This window comes from Orcinus orca, chromosome 2 (genome assembly GCF_937001465.1).
Source record: "Orcinus orca chromosome 2, mOrcOrc1.1, whole genome shotgun sequence".
In the NCBI taxonomy this organism is placed as follows: Eukaryota; Metazoa; Chordata; class Mammalia; order Artiodactyla; family Delphinidae; genus Orcinus; species Orcinus orca.
The window spans coordinates 189,095,070-189,116,938 of NC_064560.1; the positions used below are offsets into that span (position 1 = coordinate 189,095,070).

General features: G+C 34.9%; 1 protein-coding gene and 1 long non-coding RNA gene across 4 annotated transcripts in view; one reads left to right on the forward strand and one right to left on the reverse strand.

Moving 5' to 3' along the window:
• Positions 1-604: 604 nt before the first annotated feature.
• Positions 605-21,869, reverse strand: part of PPP4R3A (protein phosphatase 4 regulatory subunit 3A) — a 38,865-nt gene continuing 17,600 nt past the window's right edge. Inside the window, exons 4-16 of one of the 3 annotated variants that reach the window (XM_033418852.2) lie at positions 18,477-19,094; positions 15,253-15,330; positions 15,055-15,171; positions 14,457-14,612; positions 12,227-12,358; positions 12,023-12,125; positions 10,580-10,738; positions 5,256-5,425; positions 4,256-4,398; positions 3,388-3,578; positions 2,723-2,949; positions 1,915-2,055; positions 605-1,455 (exon numbers count right to left, since the gene is read on the reverse strand). In XM_033418852.2, coding sequence (XP_033274743.1) covers positions 1,957-2,055; positions 2,723-2,949; positions 3,388-3,578; positions 4,256-4,398; positions 5,256-5,425; positions 10,580-10,738; positions 12,023-12,125; positions 12,227-12,358; positions 14,457-14,612; positions 15,055-15,171; positions 15,253-15,330; positions 18,477-19,094 — 2,193 coding nt within the window. In that variant the 3' untranslated portion in view covers positions 605-1,455; positions 1,915-1,956. The remainder of the gene's footprint in view (positions 1,456-1,914; positions 2,056-2,722; positions 2,950-3,387; positions 3,579-4,255; positions 4,399-5,255; positions 5,426-10,579; positions 10,739-12,022; positions 12,126-12,226; positions 12,359-14,456; positions 14,613-15,054; positions 15,172-15,252; positions 15,331-18,476; positions 19,095-21,869) is intronic. The other 2 variants (XM_033418857.2, XM_033418845.2) reach the window with 2 other exon arrangements.
• On the forward strand, positions 6,912-14,369 carry LOC117199401 (uncharacterized). Its single transcript, XR_004480640.2, has 3 exons — positions 6,912-6,994; positions 9,989-10,062; positions 14,052-14,369. It is a non-coding gene; the product is annotated as an uncharacterized LOC117199401 (long non-coding RNA).

The following is a 21,869-nucleotide window of genomic DNA, read 5'->3' on the forward strand; positions in this document are numbered from 1 at the left end:
GAGATATTTATGTTCGTTTCCTTAAAAGAATTTTAGCACACCTAAGACAATAAAAAGAACCTATTTAAACATACTGTTTTAATGAAGTGGTATCTGATGGTCCTCTGGCCAGGTATTTATTTAGGAACCACCGCTTACAACTCCAACTGGTATTCCAAAGGGAGTAATTAAAAAAAAAAGAAAAAAAAAATACAACTAATACAATTTCTCTTACTCTTCACTTTTTTTATTACTCAAAAGTCAAATACGTTATTTTTAAATTATTCATCCTCAATTTTGATTTAATGTACCATCATTTTCCCAAGATATGAAATTTCAGAATCTCTTTGGAATACTAATTTTATGTTTCTAGGTTTAACAAAACTGCTGAAATTTTAAATTCCACTCTATTTCCCTGAATTCTCAAGACAGTTGCTGATGTAAATTTTAATATAAAATATTTAGTCACAAAATAGTATTGCTTTTTGTATGCACATAGTTGTAAGATTACTTTGCTTTTGTCAATAAAAACTATTCCATCTTTCATAAAACTCTAAACAAATTAAGAACTGTGATGGAGAACAAAAATTACACATGGTAAAACAGGTACCAGCACAACGTTAGGTTATATTACATCAAAAAAGTTTTTAATGGTCCCAAATATATATACTCAACAACTAAGGATACACTCAGGAGAAAAAAAAAAATCAAAAACAAAATGAAACAAAAAAAATTATGACACAAATGACCACATCTAGAATTCCACTCAATCTTTAATCAAGTAGGGACAAATCCCCACTTAAAAAAAAAATCTGCAGTTTGAAGGGCAAAGGGAACAGATTAAAAAAGAGGAAACCTCATATTCGCCCCTCCCCCAAAGAGGTTTTTCCAAACCTGCTGTAGCTTGACTAAAATGTTCAGAATGTACGATTTTAAAGGCAGGTCTCTTTATACAAAGAAACTGCTGGCATTCTTAACTAGTGAAGAATTAGGGCAGAAAAGCCTATTCTTCTGAGTCTCAAACATGGTCCGAGAAAGCATATTCTGATTGTAGCAACTGACCAGTCAATCCAGAGTTCCACTTACAAAACCCCTGCCCTGTTGGCTTTTCGTTTCCATTTCCTTCCCTGAGAAAAGGGCAATGTGTGGTCCAAGCTTAGACCTCGAAGGTGTAAGTCTTCCCCCTAAATGTGTAATTATCCCCTCCTCCTGCTCCACTGAATTGGCACTTGATGAGCAGAAGTCAAGTGTGCGAGCTGAGCTGTATCAGTCATTCACAAGAGGCCACTGCTTTGTTATAGATTTGTAGTGGGGAGGGGTAGAGAACCAGTTTTCTCAACAGGTACTGATCACAGGCAGCTGCCATTATGACTCAAACTTTGCTTTCTTTGACAAAGGGAGCGTGTCTTCCTTGTCTTCGTCCTCATCATCATCCTCATCATCATCAGGATAATCTACCAGACCCACGAGGCCTCCCTGTTCGGAAATAAGGATTACTTTAAGAAAACACTACATTTTCAAATACATATGTCTTAAGTCTGGTAAAGGATATACCCCCACCCCAATATACTAACTGGTTATTTCTGGGAGGTGAGATTGTATGCAGCTGAAATTCATTACATATTTCCCAAGTTTTCCATGATAAAATTTTAAGCAGTTTATGATCCTTGCAAAACACCCAGTAGATAAACACTAATTACTGAATTTAAAATTCAAAACTTAAGTTTTAAGACTTTATGCATTAAAAAAATTTTCTTTAACAGAGTCTAAACAGCATCAAAATTAAAACCACAGAAAATAAACAGACCACTAGAAATGAGGGTGGACAGACTATCGGAGGCTAGGAAAGTGATTCTGCCCTGTCCCTTCCTCATTATTTCATCCAGGCTTCTTCCTTTTAGCCCTGCTCCTTCACCAGAAACCACTGTAGCTCACTTTAGTCTTGATGTAGATCAATGAATCCCAAATGCCAGTCTGTTAACTGCTAGTCCAGGGAAACATAAGGCAGCCAAAAGAATTGGTTTTTTCTGAGATTATGTCTTTCCTACATTTTTGGTGGTAAAATTGTGATCCTTCCTAAAGGAAATGTTAGTGATAGTAGACAGTTAATTCTTTTTTATAAACCTTGCTTGACAAAATTAAGTTAGGAGTGTCCAGATATTTAGATTATATTCTTCCTACGAAGTCTTTATCTGGGTATTAATTGGGAAAGCTGATATATACACTACCAAACGTAAGGTAGATAGCTAGTGGGAAGCAGCCGCATAGCACAGGGAGATCAGCTCAGTGCTTTGTGACCGCCTGGAGGGGTGGGATAGGGAGGGTGGGAGGGAGGGAGACGCAAGCGGGAAGAGATATGGGAATATATGTATATATATAACTGATTCATTTTGTTGTGAAGCTGAAACTAACATACCATTGTAAAGCAATTATACTCCAATAAAGATGTTAAAAAAAAAAAGTAAATAATAATTTAACTTTAAAATTTCTGTAAATGTTTTGACACATACAAATGTGAACTTAAGGTGCTAAAATGCAAACAACCAAAATAAGAATATATTCAAACTTCTGAATTGGTCATAAAAACTTTCAGAAATTTCTCAACTGCTGGTGGGAGAATTATTCCCTAGTTCACAAATGTTAAAATCAGTTCCAAAAGACAGTAACCAAAGGGACTACTAGTCACAACAATTTTATTGTTGGGAAAGCTTAAATTAGGTAGGTCTGGGAGTCAAAAACATACCTTGGTAGTAATAGCTGCCGTCTGAGATGTATTTTTAGGGATGGATCCAGGAGAGCCTGGAGATCCTGGGGATCCAGGTGAGCCTGGAGAACCAGGCAGATTTGTTGCAGGTGACTGGCTGGAGAGGGTAGTCTTTGTTCCACTAGAGAGGGAAAGCTTGAAACTTGGGCTCTGCCGACCAGAAAGATTCGTTTTCAGAAGCACCTCCTTTTCCTCACTTTCTTTTACTAAAAATGAGAATACTGTCAATAATTGTCACCCATACTCATCTTTTCAAAAACCTCCAAGTGAGGTGGCACTAAAAACACAATTAACTAGCTTACTCCTTTGCCAGAGAGCGACACTGAAATTCAGTTTATGAACAAAGCTTAGCAAAATACTAAGCATCCTTATCCACAGGACTTTACTACTGAGAAGGAAGGAGACCTTCAGTATTATAGTCAGTGTTCCTACCCTTCTGAAATATCTCACTCAAGACAAATTAGGAAAATTTAGTCTATACCTTCACAACAGAGCTATTAAATTCACACTCTATAAAGCAAGAGTCTTTTAATTTTAATATCTGTTGTGACACAAAGTAGATACTAATCATTCTGTCAAGAAAAAAAGGATAAACCTAGAGTGAGAAAGCCTTCAATATTTCCTTGCCCATCTTTTCAACATACATTTCTTCCTCTCCATGAATTTACTTATTGGATCCATAATGTCATCATCACTCTTAGTTTTGTCAGATGGAGACACGACAGCTTCTCCATCTTCCATGTCATCTTCATCTGTGTTGAACCACATCTCCTCTTCATCTTCTAGTGTTCTGGCGTCTCTTCGATATCTATGATTCCTCAAAATGGAACGCATACTATGAGTAAAGAGAAGAAAGTAGAATTAATAGACTCATATAAAGACTTTTGTCTTCAAATATTATCCCAAATTACAGTCTTAATAGATAAATGGAATAATACAGATTTATACACACAGAGGTGGGGGGAAAAAAAACAGATTTTACCTAGCATATAACAAAAAACTACACTCCACCATATCTAGTGTTAAGTAGTGGAATCAAAATTCCCATTATCAAAATTGTACTGTTACAGATCAGTTATTAAACTTGCTAACACTACGAATTAACAAGTCTTAATTTATGGATTTTAAAATATACCACAAGTATGTGAACTCAGGTATTTAGAAAAAAATGTACACAATTGCATTAAAATAATTTGTAACCTTAAAGCAAAGCAAATACAGTAATATTCTGATTTTACTTTGGACACAAAAGTAGCCTTATTGCCATATCAGTGTTTTGCTTTTTTTCTTTTGCATTATCTAACTTGATATATGCCTGAGAAAAGTCTACAAATCATACTGATACCCACCTAACACCGTCAGGAAAACATTTACATTGACCATTAGAGAAAACTACAACCTCCATCTGCTTATTTCCCCCTCTGCTGCCAAGCTAAATAATAAACAAGCAAAAAAGAGCTACCATCATAAACTTGTCACTGAATGAATAGGTTCAAATATGTGGTAATCTACCTGTCAAGTTTGGGATTATCTTGCCTTTCTCTTTGTTGTTCAAATCTCAGTTTCAATCCTTTAAATGTTTGTACATAATCTACATCTTCCAATGCTTTCCAGTAATTTTCAATTACATGAGCAGTTAATGATTTTATATCTTCCTATAAAAAAGAATTATAATAAAAAATGATAGGAAAAATTAGCAAAATATGAGGCTTAATTGTAGTGAACTCATAAACCCGCCCAAAATGGTTTAATTTCTTAAAATTATTATCCAATCTTAGGGACAAAAAAATGCAAATGGGCATAACAAATACTGGCTACTTCAATAGCCCCTGACTTTTGGTGTACCTCAGAATTATCCATGGCTCTTTCCAAAGTAAATGCTCAGGTCCTACCCTAGATGATTCTCATTCAGTAAGTCTGGGGTGGTGCCTAGGCATATATACAGAAAAGTGCTAGAGATGGATGGCAGTGATGATTGCACAACAATGTGAATACACTTAACGCCAGTGAACTGTACACTTTAAAAAATGGTTAAAAGGGCAAATTTTGTTATGTTTATTTTACCGAAATTTTAAAAAAGCATGCCACAGATAATTCTGAGACACACCAATGTTTGAGAACTACCAGCCTACTGTATCATTAAAGAATGAAATTTACTCTTTAGAGACATATGGAGGAATGTCAAGGAAAATTCAAAAAACCTCCAAGTTAAAAACAAAAAACACATCTGAATACTTATGCCAACTATAATTTTACTTTCTTAAAATGACTACCGTGACAGCGTTAAATCAATTTTCAAACTATCCTGAGATAGTTTGAAACTAGCTGCTGAGAGAGATTATTTTGGTTTTTGTTAGTTCAAATTGAATCTCTCATAAGCTTTTGGTAACACTGGTTTTCTTTCAAAAATTCTCTCCAAATATAATAATCTCAAATAAGCCAAAATACCAACAATGCATATTTGATTTGCTCAAACAAAACCAAAATTCTAACTAAAAAGTATAGAACCTACCACTCTAATAAATTCAAACATTTCTATTATGGCAGAGTTCATCAGATTGTAGCGGGATCCATTGTTGAGAAATGCTTTGACTACTGGTTCAAACAAAAAACTTTTCATTATATAGCGGTTGTAAAACTCATCTTTTAATCCAATAATCTTTCTCTTAAAACGAAGAGCACCTGAAACACAGAGGCATTGTTGTTCAAATTACATACCATATCTTCATATTTTAGAATTACAAAAAAACCTGTTAAATAAACATAGTTCTTCATGCAGTAATAAGTTACTGCTTCCAGAAGTATGAACCTAAAGATAAGGATTACAAAAAGGTTATCAGAAAAATGTATTCTAAAAGCAGTGTATGTCACCATAGAACACAAGTCTTAGAGAGCCAGAAGAATTCTGGAAATAAGTTACTGATTACCAAAATGTACTTTACATCTGAAATTAGAGCTAAGCTAGGGCTAATAAATGAATTAACCTATCATACTACTTAAGATGAGAAAATTCCAAATATATCCTTTTGTATATACCTTCAAAACAACAGAAAAAACATTGTTTTATTAGGGCAATCCACTCTATAATTTGATCTTCCTTATTTTTGGACACTCTTATCAGGGTTAATGGTGTTTACATTGATTTGTTTTTGGATGTGTTTGTAGAAATGCCGTAAACCCACAGAAATCTGCATGACCCAAAATTTGCCTTCCCAGAGTTTAGGAATCAGTTTAGAGGATGTTTTTAAAATGTGGTCCTCTATGCTTACTGCAGCGAGTATGCTTTTTATTTTTTTCCCCTAGTTTTCCTTTTTACAATTAATTAGGCTTTAACTTACAGATTAAAAGGTATATTTACATCTTGAGGTATGGGGAGTTACTTAAGTCACCATTCGTCAAGATCCAAATATACTCAGACAGCTAGACTTCAACAAGCCCTCTTTACCTAAATGGAATTATCAGTAAGTTAATGCCCCAGTTATTGTAAACAGTTCAAAAAAGCATACTCACTTCATGCAGTCACATCGTCTTCGGTTGGCAAGATTAAATATTGTGTTTGTATTTTGGTTTCTTTGGAGATCATGGAAGTGGCTCGTTAAATTGCCAATTTGTTATTAATCAAGTCCTTCATGAGCAGGTAGCCAGGCAACCATGCTGACACGGTTTCTGGGTAGGAAGGCAGAGGAGTAAAGCAGCTCAATTTTTCTTTAGTTGGCAGAAAAGAGGTCCACAAGTGAATGCCCAATTAGGTACAGTTGATTATAAACTGCCTTAACAATCCAACTTATTTAACAGTGTCTCTTACTAAAGAGACACTGTGGGCAGGGAGTTCAAAATAGTTTATAGAAGAGTAATTGCATTTTATTTTTTAAACTACTGAGTATTTTCAAATACATAAGCATGGTGAAATAATACATTTTAAACAATAAGCATCATCTTTCTTTGTGATAAGTCAAAGCCTAATAAGGGTTTATTTTCCCAAAACAATGATTTGAGAGCTTGTTTTTTTTTTTGTTGTTGTTGTTTTGTTTTTTAATGTTACTTGACAAAGGAACTTAGGCAGTTCCACTTGTTAGAATAAAAATCAATACTTTAGAGCTCATGCTAATAGGCCAAATTTTAAGCTTTTAGTAATTAAGGCAAGTGCTGTTATTTTAAAAATTGTTACTCCAACTTTGCAGGCTTTGTGAAGACTTGTGTCCTACCATAACACACACTAATTGAACCCTGTGGTCTGCATGCAGTTCCCGGGTAAGTGAAAAGAAAACTCCCTTCCTAGAACTCGCTAAGACCAGAGTATGCAGCTGGCACCACTGCCATCTCCTCAAGAGCAGTTTTGTTCAGAAACTGCCAAGGTAGACAGAAGGTAATTCTAATGGGCTTTTGTTTTGTTTTGCTCCTCATTTGCCCTCATTTATTTATATCAAGAATCGTGTCATTTCCACCCAAACCTCTCCCCAAAAAGAAACTTGCATGAAAAATGTCCAACCACTATTCTTGCTGTTGAATAAAGTTACTTTCAAAAATTTACCAGTGAGTTCTAATGAAGTCAAGTTGCTCGAAGGAGGTTAGAGAAAGCTTTTGCGATAGGTCAAGTTAGCACAAATGTAGGATTTTCAATGTAAAAGTGCACTCTGCTACCACTCACATCTCTAACCTTTATTAACATGCCAGGAATCTCTTACGCTTAGTTTCAATCATCTCTAAAACAAATAATAAATCTTTACCTTACACAACATGACATTTTATGTAAGTCTGAAACTTTTTGCTGCATATGTAACTAATGATAGCTGAAAAAAAGCATCTACGACAAAATTCTTCTCTACTTCATTCTTCTTATAGATTTCCGTATTTTAAAAAACAGCCAGACAACATATAGGTAGGAACTAAAAAGCTACAATTTAAGATCCAAGAATCTGGTAAAGGCCAAGAATGATAAAACTGTGTGTGTGTCTGTGTGTTTATACACATACATATCTAACCTATAAAGACTAAATAGGATTGTTGTTCTCACTCACAGACTTGACTACGTCGTCTTTAAATATGATACAAGTATAATAATTAAGAACCAGCAGGTATAAAAAATTCAAAGTCCCCAAACTGTGTACATTTAACCAATCTTTTGTCTTTACAAGTGGACATCTAAATCTACTTATAAAATCTCCCTTAAAAAAAAAAACTATACTTAATATTTTAATGTACTCTTTCCTAAGACTGAATAGATAGTAAATCTCTGCAAATTTATGCTTAGTTCTTTTAGAAATCCTTGATTAAAACTCCTACTGTATAGCCAGTCCTAAAGAGTGCATTCCTAATGACTGACATCTTCTTTCAGAAGCCACTCATTCTCAATCCTGGGAAGAGAGCCACACTGAGTGAGAATCATTTGAGAAAGAGTGAGGTTTAATTAATGATAACCTAACTTAGTTTGAAAAATATTAAAATAATAAAACATAACTAAGATTTTTGCTAGCATGATAATTTCCTACAATATAAACTCATTAATTTGTCATGATTCTCTTCATAGTTCTCACTGAACTGTGAGAAATTTTCTTTGCAATACTGTAAGCAAAATGAGATGAAGGACTCTTAGAAAAGGCCTTTCCCTTTTCTGCCACTCTCCCACTAGACTCATGTGTTCTACCTATACCAAACCTCTAACATACCACACTTTCACATTTGTTCATCTTAATTGTGTTTTCAACCAAGAATTTCACACTCTCCCATGATCAAGACACAACTTACTTTACTTCTTTTTGCAAGGTTTTCCTGATCTGCCTCATTCAGGGAGAATAAGTCATTTCCACTATACATCCAAACACACCTCGATATAGTGCTTTTGATGTTGTTTTGGTATTTACAGACTATCTCCTCCTAATGAACTCTGAGCCACTTGACAACTGACTTCAGGTCAATCATCTTTTTCCTAATACTAGGTATGCATCATACTTCATCAAATGTAAGATGCCACTGATCGCAAAAAACCTTCCTTTCTACTACTAAGAAAACAAAACAAAGAAAAAAAGCTACCAATCATAATGACATGCCATTAATTTTAAGACTCACCTTGATTTGAGATGATAAATGCATATCTTAGAATAAAACATGGTAGTAGGTGTTAAATTTATTTAAATAAAACTAATTTTTAAATTTATTCAGTTTTCCCGTTCTGTCCCATCTGCTCAAACTCCCTTTCCTACACTCAAACAAAACCTTCTATGTTGACATGAAAGAACAAATCAAAGAAGTGTTCATTATTAACTTCCTCTCAACTTGCTTTGGGACTCTCACTTTTGCTATGATAGGTTTATAAGGAAAATGAATATGAGTTTAAGAGCCCTTTATATGCAATATTCCTTTTGGCTGAAAAGCATCTGACCACATGTATTCTCAGTTCATACTGCAGTGTGTACACCAGACTGAAAAACTAATTCAACTATAACAAGTGTCACCCTAATAGGTTTCCTTCTAAGAAAAATTCATTAGACTTTCTATTTTGAATACCATTTTAAAGATAAAATGTTGACAGAATAAATCAATGTCAGAAATATCCTTACAAACAATGTTTTCATAATTTAAGGATATTTTAAAAGTCAATTAAGCAAAACATTTTTTTTGGCTGCGCTGCACAGCTTGTGGAATCTCAGTTCCCCAACCAGGTAATGAACTCAGGCCCTCGGCAATGAAAGTGCAGAGTCCTAACCACTCACTGAGGACGGCCAGGGAATTCCCAAGCAAAATGATTTAAAATGAAGTAAAAAAAGACAGCAAAAATGGATGTATATGTTCAGGCTTCTAATTACTGGATGATTATGATGCCTTTATACAACAACAAAACCAAACCTACCCATAAAAACCAAAAGGCCAAAAAGAGTTAGTTACCAACAGACATCTCTTATTGAGCCTCTAGGGTACTCTTAAAACTGGTGTGCCGCCAACTTACCAAAGAAGGCTGACTGCTACATGATCAAGAATATTCTGGGTTAACCTATTTCTAATTCAGAAACATGTTTTACTTCTGTAAACTAGGGTCTTCAGAATACAGTGAAAGTCAACTTTTGAAAAACATGTATAACTAAGAACAGCCTTTTTAAAAGACTATCTGTTGCTCTACGAGAGGTGACAAACCTTTCCCATAAAGGTCTACAGAATACATATTCTAGGCTTTGTGGGCCACATATGGTCTCTGTAGCTTTTTTTTTGAACAATGCTTTAAAAACACAGAAACTACTTTTCACTTTCCAGGTTGTGCAAAAACAGACCATGGACTGGATTTGGCCACAGCTGTGGTCTGTCACCCCTTCTCTGAAGTATCTGAGGTAACACAATGTCATATGTCAAATATGTCTCAGTAAAGCTGGGGGAAAAATATTTGTGGAATTAATGAACAGACCATCTGCAGGCATTTGTGCTAGGCATTCTGTAATTTAGAAAAAATGTATTTTGGAAACTCGGTGCTATTAGCTATGTTTTCCAAATTACAAATGTATTCTTCATGACTCAGTGTGAGACTCTGGTCTCACAAGAATGTCCAATTTGTGATTGTCATGCTATATAAAGTCAAAAATAAATACGGCAAATAAAATGATTTAAGGTGCCGTTTTAATAATACTTTAATACATTTTGTAGGTACACTCTAACCCCTTTACTGTATATTGAGAAAGAAGAGTCAGGAAAATCACCTGATCAAAATATGGCAAAAGTACATTATCAGTGTAGTTTAGTATTAGAACCTCGGTCTCCTGCAATCAGTGATCTTTTCTTCTCAGGCAATAACACCGAAATAACAATAATAATACACAGACAATAAGTAATTCTACCAGAAGCAACACTTACATAATGCCAAGAAAGCATGCTTCGAGGCCATAAGAACTAACACTCTCCGGAGAATGTCCTTATTAATAATGTAGTTCTTTATGTGGTAGGTATGGTGCTCCACACAAAATGTTAACAATTCCAATACAAGTGCCAACAACTGGGCAGTCTGAAAATCATCTAAACAAAACAAAACACAATTATATTTAATGGCTTATATTCTTTTCCTCCCCAAATTAAGAATCCGAATTCTAATCAAGTAAAATCCCTTCTATTAACCCAAATATGTTAAAGTTAAGGAAAAGGGAACTAACATTTATTGAATGCCTACCATGTGCCAAGAACTGTGCTTTCCATTTTTTCACATTTAATTTAAATAACTCTGTGAAGAATTAGTGTCACAAGACCCAGGTGTGAAATATTAGTAAGGCAAACTGGGATACAAATCTATTAGATCTGTTTCATTCTAGAGGGCAAGAATGCTCTACCATGTCTTATGTCCCTCAACGGATATACAGATATCACAGGAGGTCCTCCTACCACACATCATCTGGCTTTGATGGAACTACTCTCTCTGCTCCTTTGATTCATGTACTTTGTGCCTCCTTTTACACATAATGAGTCCACGCTGAATTGTAATTACTGGCTTATCTTCCTCACCAGGCAGTAAGCCTCCAAAACTATTTTACTCACTTTTTATTTCTCCCATTTAACCCCTAAAGATTATATATATAGCACAGTGCCTTCCACACAATGGGTTCTCAAATAAATGTTTGATGAATTGAACATGTGGGTTTGGAAAGAAGCCTCAAGCTTTACCTACTATGAATAAAGTAGACAAGAAAAATTAGTATCACATTTCCAAGACTTGATTCTAGAGTCATTAAAAAAGGTAAATTTAACATTTTATTCTAAGTGGTGTCATAAGTTAAATATACTATATTGATAATTCATATGACAAAATAACTTACTTATTCTCAAAGCTTCAATAAGGAATTTCCCAATGAAGACCCTAAAACTATTTTCTAAATCAAACACACACACACAAAGCTAAAGGAATAAAATGCAGAAATAATCCTACTTTGGAATAATCCTCAATGCAAAGAAAAACTGCTTAATACTAAGCACAAGCTCTGCTCTGTATCTACACACCTGGAGTACAAATAACTTAAAATGAATCTTCTAATAGCTTCTTCCTTCTATTTGTTTCATACATGTAAATGCAAACTAAATACAAATATTGCTTTAACAAAAAATATTGTTTTAAAATTCTGAAAGCAAAAAATTATCTCTAGTATATTCTTTCACAGTTCTACTACCTCTGATTATAGCACTTTTAAAAGAAATTTTACCTTGAAATTACCTCTTTTGAAAATATATTAGTAAACCTCTAGGTTAACACCAACTTTTTGAGTTTCAGAATTCAAGAACCAAGAACTTAACTACCAACCTGTATTACCTTACCTTTGCTAGGTTTGTCTTCTGTTGTATTTGCCAGTAAGGGAGCAGTAAGGACATGCATACAGTGCTTGTAGAAGAAACCCAGAAATTCAGTCTTTTCTGTTTTCTAAGGAATCGAAAACACTTCCATGAACTTTAACTGCATTGGTTCCTACCAGCAATAAAAATTATACTAGTATGAAAAAGAGAAAAATGCCCGTAGCTTACATTGGCAGTAGCTAACATGTTTTCTGGGTCAACTAATGTTCGAAGGAGGCCCATAAGCTGGACTGCTCCTCCAAGTTCAGGGTCTGTATCACAAATCATATGTTCTATAATGAGGTTGATGAGCAAAATATCCTGGTGAGAAAAATACACATAGTAAGGATCACTTATTATAGGAGGGAATGGAAAAAGCATATACTATGAGACATGCTACAGCATTATACCTAGCTATGGCTATCTTAACTGCAAACAAAATGAAATGCTTGACTGACTTCTTTAATGGATACAGAGCAGTTTTCCAAAAGTATGGTATTGGCACATTACACAAATAGTACCAAAAAGAATTTATCTTTAATCAAGGGGATTTATCTTTAAATCCCGATGAAAATAAAAACAAAGTTTCAGTTTGGTGCTAACAGATCTTTTACACCTCTGGATAACAAAATCTCCCTTCTGAAGAAAGCTAACGGGCTTTAACAGTAAGAATGTTTAGCTAAAATTTATAACATTGTTCTTTCACTGCATTTTTATAGATTCCTTCTATTTATGGCAGATGATAACTGTACCTATTCTCCATTTATGGAAATGATATAAAGTTTCCATTTAAAATAAATTTAAGAAAAAATTAGTTGGTACCTGAATGTCTGAAATTGGGGGAAACAAGATTACGTTATTTAGAGAGCACACAGGAGAACAAATATATTATAGATATTCCAAATGACATACAAAATTGACTTAGTTTTCCTGATGCTCTACTATGACTGGTTTTCCTGGCTGAAGAGGAAAAATTGAGAGGCATTCAGTGAGAAAAATCCCTGCTCTTGCCTATATATGCAATGGTAGGATAGACAGAGAAAATGCAGACATACATGGAAATAACGAATCAAGACTGGGAATCAAGAAGACGACTGCGTATGAATGAAGTACATCAATGTATGTTCAACTAGTGGGTTACAGCGCCAACAAGAATAGCCTTTATTTTATACACACACACACACACACACACACACACACACACACACACAGGCTTTCAAGATAGGACTATTTTATAAAAGCAAAATGTGACATAATATTCAACAGTTCAAACTGGCACTTCCTGCACCTACCCTGACATTACAATTTTGTAAACAAGTGTTAAATATAGAAGTTACTAGGCATTCCACTTCATTTTGACATCACAACACATTACGATCTCTTTAAAAAGTCTATTTCCTCATTTTGTAAAAATATGATAGGCTGGAATTCTACATATATTTTTTTCTAAGAGATTGTCTTTTTACCCTCTCTGAGGGCAGAATATCTTAGTTTATTCTTAAGTAAAAAGTTACTTCCAAGATTTTATGGGGGAAAGAGAAAATAAAAAATCAGGATGATTGGTTTAATTATCTGAAAAGAAAACAGAGCACAAACATTTACGGCTTCCACATAAGCCATGTACCACAGACTCTGGGAGAACCTTTCACATCACCAGGATACATTCTCTCACCGACTCTGAAATTGATGGGTAAGTGAGTGAGTGAGTGAATGTGAGTGAGTGTGTGTGTGTGTGTGTGTGTGTGTGTGTGTGTGTACACAACAGCTTGTTCCCTATGGTTAGGCAGTAAAGAAAGCACCCTAAACACTTTCCAAAGGAATGTGCTTCATCATTCTTGATGATTTTGAGACTCTATCCCTAGCAAAGCCAATGTTTTCCTAGGGAAGTTATTCATAATTCCACATATAGAAGAACAATTTATTGATTAAATGATTTAAACAACACTACATAGCACATTAACTTCTGAATTAAGAAACTTAATCTCAAATTTTTTTTTTTTCTTTTTTTTTGCAGTACACGGGCCTCTCACTGTGTGGCCTCTCCCGTTGCAGAGCACAGGCTCCGGACGCGCAGGCTCAGCGGCCATGGCTCACGGGCCCAGCCGCTCTGCAGCATGTGGGATCTTCCCGGACCGGGGCACGAACCCATGTCCCCTGCACTGGCAGGCGGACTCTCAACCACTGCGCCACCAGGGAAGCCCGATCTCAAAAATTTTTAAAGAAATTTAAGTTGAGCATTAACAACTGCTGTAAGACAATTTATAAACTGAGACAGGAGCCAGTTAGGGAAGAATAAGCCATGATATTATGGCTACACTCTTCTCAAACATCAACTATTTAAATCTTTAAGAAATGAATAATAAATACAGTTATAGCTTCCCATGTATAAATACTTACTGTTAGTGCAAATAATATTTACCTTGTTGGTTATTTTTTGCTCTGTTAACTTCTTACTTACATCATCATTCTGTTGTGCCTCCTGCATGACAAACTCTCGTACCATGGATGGATTATATTCAACCAAGTATGAGAATATATCAGTAGCAGCACTTCGCACCTGTGTATCATCCATGCCCTGCAGATAAAAAGCACTTACTTCTCCTATAATAACAAAAATATGGAACTTGAAGCTATATAAATCCAAAACCTAACAAATTATAAGAGAACATTTGAATAAAAAAAGAGAGGTCAAGGAAATTCTGCTTATGTAAAATTCTTTTTCTATGGATAAAGTTATACTTTCTTTTACTCCTTTTTTTTCTACTTTAACATTTCAACTAATAGGCTGCAAAGTTAACAAATTATCGATATTAAAAATATGGAAAATTCCTGTATGTATCCTTTCAGTACTCTCTGTAAGGACTAATACTAGAATTTTATAGCTTTTTAACTTTATGTAATACACAACTGATATTAAATATTGGCTATAATCAAACAGTTGCATGCTACATAAGAAATATACTATTTTGTGGATTAAAAATATGATGGTCATTAAGTATAAGGAGAAACAAACTTACAAGGATGACTTCTAAAGCTGGTAATATACCCATGTTTGACAAAGTCTTGAAAAAAGCATCTCTGTTTTGAGGTTGTAGCGTTTGGGAGAACGCACAAAATTCTTTTAAAAAGTTAACCTGAAATTAGGAAAAAGGATAAGTGAATATAAAAGGTGTGTTGTTTTAGCTTCATGCCCTCCATAATACCAAATTTCTTACCAATTCCTGTCTTTTTTCCTCATCTGTTGCTTCATCTGTTAGCTGTGCAAACAAATCTGTCAGAAATTTTTCATCTTCCTGTGAAATCAAAGGATAAATTAATTATGCTAATAGTAACAGTGTAATATATTTTCAAAACGCTAATACAGAAGATATAAATCGCAATAACTGGAAAAGGGGAAGATGGTATTGGCAATGCTGTTTTTTAAAAGAGAAGGAAAAAACTATGAAAGGATAAATTGGGGATTTGTACAAAGATTATCCTTTATATTTCGGCAAGGCTCTATTTCTTAAGTCTAGTTAAGGGCCACATTATAAACACTTTAGGCTTTGCGGACTCCACCACAGCTACTCAATTCTGCTGTTATAGTAGGAAGCAGCCACAGGCAATGTCAATGAACAAGTATGGCTCTGTTCAGATAAAACTTTATTTACAAAAACAAACATGGTCTGTAGACCCATGATTTTCATAGGGTTTCATAATCTTAACTTTAGAAGTTAAGGTTCTACAACCACTCAAATAAAGATAAAACTTCCTTCATGTTTTAAAACCAGAAATGATTCAATTATGTAAAAAGCTAAATTCAGAACTTTTAAAGAAACATCTATTATTTGAAGCTATCCACCTACAGACATATAACAATAATTATTAAATTATTCTATGTTAAATTGTATTAAATTATTTTAGAAATGATTCAAAAGATCTCTCATAGGATACTCATCTGGGCATGTAAAAGTTAAGAGTATAGAACTTGGAAATAACCTCATATGTTATCTTATCTTACCTCCTTATTTTATAATTGAGACAGATTAAGAAATTTACCCAATGCCCAATCACAGTTAGCAGGTAGGTGGTAGAGCCTTCCTGACTGCCTGTTCAATTTTTTGTCACTATTTTTAGTTAAGATTTTGTTTTAATTCCATACTACCTCAGCTAGTAGAAATAAATTCAAAACTACATGCCCTACAGACATGCCTAAGTCTAAATGTATATATGTATGTGTGTGTGTGTATATATATATATACATGTATATGTATGTGTACGTATGTATGTATGTGTGTATCTCCCACTAGTTTATAAACCCCTTATTCACTGCTGCAGGTGCTCAAGAAACATTTTCTGTGACACCAAATTAGTTTGGCTATTCCACCTTTACTTTTTCTGCAGTGTACAAATAGGCCACACCTCAAATGGCATCCAATATCAAGATCCATCTCAGACATAATATATCCCACCAAATGGAAATCAAATGATTAAAAAAGATTCTCTGAACTTCTGTGAAGTACAGAGAATTAAGAAGGTTCAACAGTATTACAAAGAATCAGTCAACAGTAAGGGTTATGACTGTGTACAAGGTAAGAACCTGCTTTAATTACTCCTTGTCAAAAAATGTGTAAAACTCACCTTCCTTCATAGCAGCACTTTCAATATAAATGCTCAGCATCAAGAGAAACAGAAAGACCTACAGCACTGGCAGCCTGCATTTTACAGAGCGTATTGTAGGGAAACAAAGACTTAACAACTTGAAATTATTCATACTTAATGAGTAAAACTGGCATTTTACAGGTCTGAAGACCAAGAAAACAAAGAAGTGACAAATCCCTATATAACAAAATGAGAACCATGTGGAGCTGAAGAAAGGGACCAGCAGTGCTTAGGACTATCCAAGGAGACCAGAAATCAGAACTAGACCAGAACAGAGGATCTATTAGGTAGCTAGCAAAAACTAGTTCCTTAGCAAAGAACAAATGAAAATTGGTACCAGAACACCCTTCTTCTTCCATTATCAATCACAATACACTATGTCAAGGAATACTGTTGTACTTACCAGACTGTATTGCCTATGTTATTTGTCTGTCTTAAATGAATGGAAAACATGTCAAATTAATCAACGTGAACTGGACTTATCACTAGCTTCAGGAAAGCAGTTTTGGTAAAATTGACTTTTCTATCTAAATTCATATATATATATATATATTAAGGTGATAAAACCAGGGTCACTGAAAATACAGCAATTTTCTAAAAAGGAATAGACAAAAATTAAATTTACTGTTTTACTCATAACATGTGCTACCAAGCAGCTCTGACATTTATTTGCCTCTTTCTTAAATTCAAATCCAGGTTTCAAATAATTATTTTATTTGTAGATCTGAGGTAAGGTCTTACAATAGCTTTCAAATCATATCACACAGCTGTTATTGTTACAACATCTTGAGCATGAAGAAACAAAACACACAGGAAGTGTGCAACTCACAAATCTTTGCACTATGCAAACATATTTCAACTGGACTAGACTAATTCATGCACCATGGGATAAATTACTGAGAGATTCTCTGACTTTGGGGGTGTTACAAATGCAGATTACCGGCCAGCTCAGACATTTGGATTGTGTGCTATGTGCAGAATCCAGGATGCATCCTAGGCAGTTCTGATGCAAGCACCCTAACACACCACACCCGAGAGACTGGGCATACTCTAAAAAGAAAATCTGGAGTTTAATAGGCAATTATTAATAGATACTTTAAAATAATACTCAGGAGTCTTGTATCATGTTCAATGCTTTATAGGCATGCATCTGATCTAATCTTCAGATGACCTTATAGGGTAGGTACTAATATCACCAACCTTAAGATCAGGAAGCTGAAGCTTTAAGAGATTAAGAAAGTTGCCCAAGCCACATAGCTATTAAGTGACAGGCAGAGCTGAAACTCATACTCTAGCCTAACCTCCCCACACTCTCATCCATTACAAAAGCATGCCTCTTGGTAGGGAGACATGCAGCTATAACTTGCCAACATCTGCTGTACCTCTAATAAATAATTACTGGGAGTTGTATAAATGCTATAGAATTTGTATTCTATATTTAATGACATATTTCTTGGCTTCTCTTTTATTTTTCTTTCCTCTTCCAATCTATTCTGTTCTATGCATAACTGATAGATTAATATCCCTAAAATTCCACATTCAAGTGTTTCATTAAGATCCTTTTCCTATTTCTTCAAGCTAGATTTTTTTTTTAAATTACATTTATCACCCCTAATCCAACACAACCTTCTGGTCCCACAGTATTATATATTATAATCTCTTGTAATATCACCAAAATACATACCTTTAGACAAAAATTAAAAATTCAATTTGTGTGCCTAAAAGGAACAGAAAATTATTTCTGCTGAAGGCAATCAGTATCTTTTTAAGTAGGAAAAAAAAGAATGATCTAACTCACCTGTAACATACCAACAATTTCTACCTTATTGAAAAAGATAAAAGAGTGAAGTGTTGATAACATATTTTCTTCAAAGACTGAAGGGGTAGGTAGAACCATGTCTTGTATATACTGAACTCGGTATGTCTGATGAATTTTTTGTTTCAGCTCAGGATCTGATATGGGAATCACTTCTTTAAACTTGGCTGTTTTTGTTAGAAATTCCCTATGTTTTCGTGGTTGTGATAAAGCAGGATCATACTCTAAGCATCCAATGACGTCCATTATACATTCCTCAGAGAACATAACTTCAAAAAGAGCAGTTCGATTCAAGAGGAAGATGCCTTTGATAATTTCATACAAGTGGTGCAGTCCTTCAATATTTTCCAAATCCTCACACACATGAAAAAGCTCTAAGAGCTTTTTAATGTAACCCTCATTTTCCAGTGCTAGTGCAAGTTTTTCACGACGCAGGGGGGAAGGTAAAGATGATGCCACAAGTTCTGCAATTTCCTCAAGGCGACTTAATTCACAAGATGGCAATTCTAAACCTGGCGATGACATATCATCAAAACGCTCCTCTTCAGACTCATCTACAAGGTCCTGAGTGATGTCCACTGATGGGTCCTTTCCTTGAACCTAGTAAACAAGATTTATGATAGCTGACAAAGTATAATCAAAGCAAATCTAAATGGTATTCTTAGATACAAGAGATGTTATAAGAAAACTATTAATGGTAATTTTCAAGTTTAAGACTAGACAAACTTTAAGTCTTCAAACTTGACACCGGTGTTTTGTGACCACCTAGAGGGGTGGGATAGGTAGGGTGGGAGCGAGATGCAAGAGGGAGGGGATATGGGGATATATGTATAGCTGATTCACTTTGTGATACAGCAGAAACTAACACACCATTGTAAAGCAATTTATATTCCAATAAAGATGTTAAAAAGAAACAAAGCTCGACACAATTGCCTACTTTCCTGAACACATTTCTACACATTTCTACAAATAACATACACTTTCGATTTTAAGGAAGGAAGTTCAAAGTTCAGAAATGGAATAAGCTTTCTTGTAAGTACAAGGTTTGCCAGCAACGGAAACATTCTAAAGATCCACTAAACTGACTGTGACTGTGACTTACAGTGCCCTGCAGACGTATAACATATAGAGTGGTAAAACATCCACTCACGTTTTATATCCATGGCCTCTTTTCCAGCAGACCAGGGCAAATCTCAGAGACACTCCTAGCACTGTGCTCTGGTAGAGCCACAAAACTCTTCAAAGTTTAAGTAAAATTCAAACAAATACTGTGACCATAGAAAAAATATATAATTGTAAGCAATAAGAAAAACATTTAATATCAGTTAATTTAGAAACCAAGGGCCAAGAGCATTTACAAATTGGCTTTGGACCAAAGTAGGTCACTGATTTGGTATGAAAACGCTGGTTGGTAGCCCAAAATGATGATTAAGAAAAACTGAGTGGGAAACAAGTGCACCCACACAAAAATAAAACCACATAAAAAGTAACTGCAACCTATGTGTAGCAGAGCTATCCCCTAGGAATACCTGCTTAAAGTTAAGTAACCAAACCATGGAAGTTCTCCTTTCTACATACCCAAACCTATACCTCTCACGATCCCCTAGAAGCTCTAAAGTTTGTCATAAACCCCAACTGTATGTCAGTGTAGGGGCTCTAATTATAAAAAGATAACTTATACGTCTTCACAATTAAATACACTTTAAGGTAAAAGAAAATTTTTACAAAAGGTCAAAGACGTATTTTGGAATGAAATGAGTTTTGCTATCTTGGCCCTGTAATTTGAGACACTGCCACTAAACCAGCCCAAAAGGCCAAGATGAATGGCAAAGGGATGGAAAACTTAGGCCTTATATGAAATGACCAACAAACTTAAATTGCTTAGCATGGTTAAGAGATGTTGATGGATACTAGAAGGGAAGAAGTCCTGGACTAAGTCTAGAAAAATGCTGCAAGGCAATACCGTCTTGACCTTAACCCAGTGGGCAGCACCACTAAAAGGAGGCTAGGCACATTCACAGCTTTTACCTGGAATGGTCTCAAGTTGGCCCTGGATTTTTTTAAATTACGTAAGATCTCATCACAGCTTTAGACTCCTAGTATTCAAGCTATGGCTCTACCTATAGAAAAATGGTAGGGGTTTGTTTACAAAACCAATGATAAGGGATGAGAGCCCTTATTATAATGAAAAATGCCATCTTCTGGAGTTAATTTGCAAATACGAAGGCTGAACAGGTAATCAAAAAGACCTGTGTTTAGGAATTTGATCTTCTCAGGGAAACATGGTGAAACTGTAATAATCTGACAAATATGTTTCAGTCTTACTTTCAGAAGAGAAGCAATAGAAGAATGAAAATTTAAAAAGGAAAGTAGACTAAGCTAGAAGAGAGAGCTTTCCTTATGAGAAAGGATAAATCTCAGAAGTCAATCTGGACAGATATGAAGCAAATGAGAATGTGAAGATCATAAAGATATAAAAAGGAAAAAGAGATGCACCCAGACATAACTGCTATCAAGGAGAGTACTAGATAATGTGGAGATTTTTTAGTTGTTTCTAGATAAAAAAATGATGAGTTCAAGAAATAGAGAAACATAAGATCTCAGAGAACAAAATACAGTAAATTCCCTAAAATAAGCCAGGATCCAGAAATTAATTGAGAAGTACAGCCAGGATCATAAGAGTCATTGAGAAATGACATCTTGAACATAAACTATGTAAAAGTTGGGAGGGGAAGATCAGAAAGGAACAACAAAGTAGGCAGTGATTCCCAGGAAAGTTATTGTAGAGCAAAGTATACAAGTACTACTACTCGTGCCCCAAGAGAAAATGACGGAAAAATTTATGGTGTTACAGACTAAGGAGAAGCATAATAAAGCCCCAACAATTTTAAAGGAGAGCCAGGCATGACGGTTAACAGATTGAGTCCAGGTCTGAGTTAAATATTGACCCAATAAAAGATTGTGTCCAGGGTGGGACTGTTCATCTTAGAAAGGTGAAAGAGAACAAGATTTTTCTTAATAACGGGTGCTTTCAGCACCACCCTGAGCTCATTAATCTCTTCTCTTTCTATGGAAGAACTCCACATGACAAAAATCTAGAGGAACATGCTGTAAAAACAACTGTATGAGACAGAAAGCAAAGAAAACATGAAGAAAGCATAAAAACATGTTAGCTTTTCACATGTTAAGAGAAGGAAAGGGACAGCTTAACAGGCAGGTTAATTTATGAAAAACACAGCTAAGTAGAATTATATAGCAGAAATAAATCCTGCAAGTTAAGGAGAAACTGTGCCTCAAGAGCACTGTGGCTTCTCCTAAGTCAGTGGCTCTTAAACTTCAGGCTGCATCAGAATCACCTGAAGCAGGCATTGACAA